This window comes from Austrofundulus limnaeus, unplaced genomic scaffold (assembly GCF_001266775.1).
Source record: "Austrofundulus limnaeus strain Quisiro unplaced genomic scaffold, Austrofundulus_limnaeus-1.0 Scaffold1161, whole genome shotgun sequence".
Taxonomy (NCBI): Eukaryota; Metazoa; Chordata; class Actinopteri; order Cyprinodontiformes; family Rivulidae; genus Austrofundulus; species Austrofundulus limnaeus.
In genome coordinates, this window is record NW_013953563.1 from 68,944 (window position 1) to 73,302 (window position 4,359).

Here is a 4,359-nt window from a genome sequence, read left to right on the forward strand (position 1 = left end):
CACACACACACACACACACACACACACACACACACACACACGTGGTCGAACCATCAAACCTATAAATACGTCCAACTCTGCGTGAGCCTTTGGAGACTTTTTTTAAAATTATTATCAGTGGGTGGGCGTTAAAGTTATTTCGATCAAGCCTGCTGATGTCGTCATTATTTGCTAGAAGGTCAGCAGCAGAGTTTCCTTCTCTTAAGGAGGCAGAAACACACATCTGGTCAGAATGAGGTGTCGTCATAATAACACACAGCTGACGTCTCCTTAAGCTCCAGTTTGCCCCCGTATGCTTCGAGGACAGGAAACAGGTTTGACCTCGACAACTTAAAGCTGTAAGAAAGTTGGGAGCAGATTAAAAACTACCGAGGTCAGGCAGAGAGGGCACAGACARGTTAAATGACGGAGTAAAGACTATAAAACATGTCCTCACTGATTCACGTTGATTCACAAATTCCAGAAAGCCACATCATTTCATCTGACTCAACACAAGCTTTAAACTTTAAATTAAACATGTGCTGGAGCTCATGCTGCTCTTACAGTTTCTCTGGATTAAACTGACTCAAAGGTTTAATAACTCTGAGTTCTGACTCTGATCCCTCACAATTTCACAACTTAACATTTAGTGGAGATATCAAGTTTTGCGTTTTTCTTCTTTGCATCAGTGAATGTCAAACTAGAGCTGCTAAAGATTAGCTGAGAAAGAGAAAATAAGTATGAAATTCTACATGAATGATTATAACAGATTTAAAAATACTACTGCAAAGAGTTCAGTAATGTTTCTGCGAAGTACAGTTTAAAATCTCGTTGAGGACGGTGTTAAAAACTGTGCAACAACATCTGGAAGGAGGAACATCTGTCCTACCGCCTGCGTTTCTGAACGATGTCGATGGGCCGGTTGACGGCACACGGCGACCCGCAGACGTTCCCGCTGCGCATTTTGAGGCAGCGGCTCTGGACCGAGGGGGTCAGGAACACGCAGTTGGTGGGCAAACTCATGTCCCCGAGCGTCTCTCCTCCGGCGTCCACTAGTTGTCCTCGTCCTCCCGCGAGCGCGCCCCTGCCCCTCGGCTCCTGAAGGCTCTCCGCTCCTTCTTCCCACCGCAGCATGTTTCCAGTGACGCGCAGGCAGACGGAGGGAAGCCCTCCACGCCGGGCTCCTGTGGCATGACTCCAAAATCCAACGCGAGGAGAGCAAACAGGGGGATCAAAGCGGCGTGGAGGGTTTTTCAAACAGTTACTCCCTCAGCAGCGTGCGGGAGCTGCATGGTGGAGTCAAAATATCAGCAGGAAGAGTCGGTTTCAAATGTAAGAAGTTCAGAGCTGAACTCTCCTCGCTTTGGAGACGCACTCCTCCCTCCCTTCGCCTCTCTGTGGCTTTTTCTGTCTGCCTCCTCCTTCCAGGCTTTAAAAAACACGTGCATGTACAATATGTGTGAGGGCAGGAAGAGAAGGGGGGGTCTTTCTTTTTATTTGTTGCTGTGTGTGTAGGAGTGTGTGTGTGTTTATATATGCAGAGAAAGAGAGAAATCAGAGTAAATAAGTGCAGTTTGAACTGGGTCTTTTGAGGATATTTTCACTGAACTCAACTTCTCAGAGGAACTTTCAAAAATAACAGAACAAAAACATCCACAAACTTGGACCATTACTTTACAAAATAAAGGCCTAACGTTCCTTGAAGTAATGCGTACCGCCCACTGCTTTTCATTTTTCAGAAAAATGACAGCGTTGTGGTCAAACCTAGGTCAGATCTATTGTATCGAATTTACATGCTTTCAGTTACAAGCACATCTAGTTTTAGCTCAATATCTGTAGAACTGACTGAATGATGTCCATTTTTCTGTCTTCTAACATCAGCTGTCCGCGATTCTCCATCTTAACCTTAATCATTTCCTAATAGTTTCATGTAAACCCTTCAGATCTGAGATTCAATCTGTTGTAATTCCTCCAGTTTGTTTCGCCGCAGCGACTGATCGTAATCTCATGTCGTCACCAAACGACGGACCCCTTCACTGTCGACACAGCAGGCAAATATTTGTCTTTTTGTGACACTGACACGGACGTGTTGGCAGGAACGTGGGCGAGGAGGTGAACCGTTGACCGAAAGAAATAACCAGATGAGGTGATGTGGGGATGGCAGGGCAGACAGCTTGACAATCACCTGTTTCTGATTTTATTCTATTCACTTTATTTATATAGCTCCAAATCACAACAAGTGTTGTCTCAGGGCACTGTACACAGAAAAAACCCCAATAAATCTAAAGAAGTCAGCAGATAATCTTTTAGCTCTTTAGTTTGATGGAGGTTTATGGCCAGACTTTTTTTTCCAGGAATGAATACATAATATTAAAAGTGTAAAGTTATAATAATATAAGAATAAAGCCGTACTGGAATACAGCTGAAATACTACAGGAATGAAATTGTAATATTACCAAAATAAAATTGAAATAATAAGAGAATAAAGTCAAAATAATACTAAAATAAAGTCAAAACAATAAAAGAACAAAGTTGAAGTATTATGAGGATAAAGTCATACCAAAATACAGTAAAAATATTGCAAGAAAAAGTTATAATAATACAAGAATAAGAATGAATAAAGAATGTTCCTAGAATAAAGTGAAGTGTAATGGTTGTAGAAGGGAGCACATTAAACCAACAGTGACCCAAAAGTAATCAGACTAATTGAAATAATCTCCTTAAAGTCTAAATTTTTAACAGCCATTCCCGTTTCCCTATTTATAATTCATTCTGTACGTTTTTTAATTTTAACTATTCGCATCAAACCATTCAGCTTGTCCACAAAGATGCTGTTATATGAGCTCATAGTTGAGGCACTTCCTGTTTCTGCAGCTCYATTCAAACTGTGAGCTACTTTTAATTTATCTTTAGATGTAAGAAAGCAGCTACTTGAGAATCAGAAACACTCCTCTACGATATCAGATTCACCCTTTAGTCAAAGCTTTCCCTGCAGCTACCTGGCAGCAGAACTGAGTAATATAACTCTTCAGTCCTCCTCACCAGCCTCCTGTCTGGAAAAGCACTAAAACTTTGCACCTTTTATTAAAAGGGATACGACACACACAGCTGCAACGGCTCAGGTTTGTTTTGAAAAAGCAGCTCCATCGTGAGCCAGAGTTTCTCTACGCACCGAAAGGCAACAACTTCCAGATGAAAATTAAAACCCTTTAAATCATTTGAACTTGAAAGACGTCACTGCAGGTCCAGCAGCCATAATGACAAACGTAAACTCGTCCAATACAAGTTTCAGAAACTCTTTTTTTTTTTTGGTTTGTTTTTGTTCATTTCAGGTTTCTGATGAGTTCCCTGTATGGAAAGATTAATATCTAACATCTGATTTAAATCCTCAAACAACACAAACAAGGCACAAAGACTGTCCTTGGAGAGACACCAAAAAACACAAAAACATGTTTGATTGATAAAAAAAAAGTTGATTTATGGTTAAAAATCTATTGTTTAGAGAAAGAGTGAATGTTGAGTTTTAAATGACTGTGCTGAAATTAGCTGAATAAGAAACTGAATTGTTGAAACAACAGAAGCCGTGGTGAGCTGAGCGTATCCGCTCATCTGCCAATCTACTAAGAGTGGAAAATATTTTACAGAGTAGTTTAACATTTGCATTTATAGATGTGACATTCACAAATAATCTGAATCTTTTAAATTCCTCCTGTCAACAAACAATAGGAATTGAGACACGGACAGTAAAAAAAACATTTGTAGGTTGTTGTTTTTTCCTGGTAATATTTTTATTTTTACCTGCTCAACCAGAGACAATCACTCCTGCTTCGCTTTTTCAAAGAAAACAGGAAGAGCGGTGGAGTGCAGCAGCTCAAGGGGAAAGGGGGAGGAGTTTCCACGTTACTAAACACGTGGCTCCACCCACGTGACAAAACTCATTCGTTTATTTAACAACGAACTTAACTCCCACTAATAAAATATCAGTTATTTTCTTTGTCACCAAAAAACGTCACCATTTAATAACTTACATGCAGCAGTGACATGGTCAATTCAGCTGTTCTGAGAATAAAACCGTGTCATACGGTCTCCACCAAGAACCACAAAGTGACATCATCCCCGAGCTGAGGACAGATGTTTCTGCATTCAGACTCTCCTCTTTTATTTGGACCAGATCTTCTGACTCATGGTTCAGTTTACAAGTAAAAAAACCTTAACATGAAAAACAAAGTCCACACTCAAAATTATTGTAAAAAGTAATATATATATATAAGTTTTCCCAGCATCCTTTGCAGCTTTCCTACCATAGACTTAAATATAAAGATCGCTAGACTGAGCCCTGCCCATACCGTACACTAGTAGCGTCTGTGGCAGCATGGAGGA

At 40.5% G+C, this 4,359-nt stretch overlaps 1 protein-coding gene across 2 annotated transcripts in view; it reads right to left on the minus strand.

The window, feature by feature from the left end:
* Positions 1-1,353, minus strand: part of LOC106534391 (cAMP-specific 3',5'-cyclic phosphodiesterase 4D) — a 36,857-nt gene extending 35,504 nt beyond the window's left edge. Inside the window, exon 1 of one of the 2 annotated variants that reach the window (XM_014031016.1) lies at positions 869-1,353. In XM_014031016.1, the coding sequence (XP_013886470.1) occupies positions 869-1,113 (245 nt within the window). In that variant the 5' untranslated portion in view covers positions 1,114-1,353. The remainder of the gene's footprint in view (positions 1-868) is intronic. The other variant, XM_014031017.1, reaches the window with a different exon arrangement.
* Positions 1,354-4,359: the final 3,006 nt, after the last annotated feature.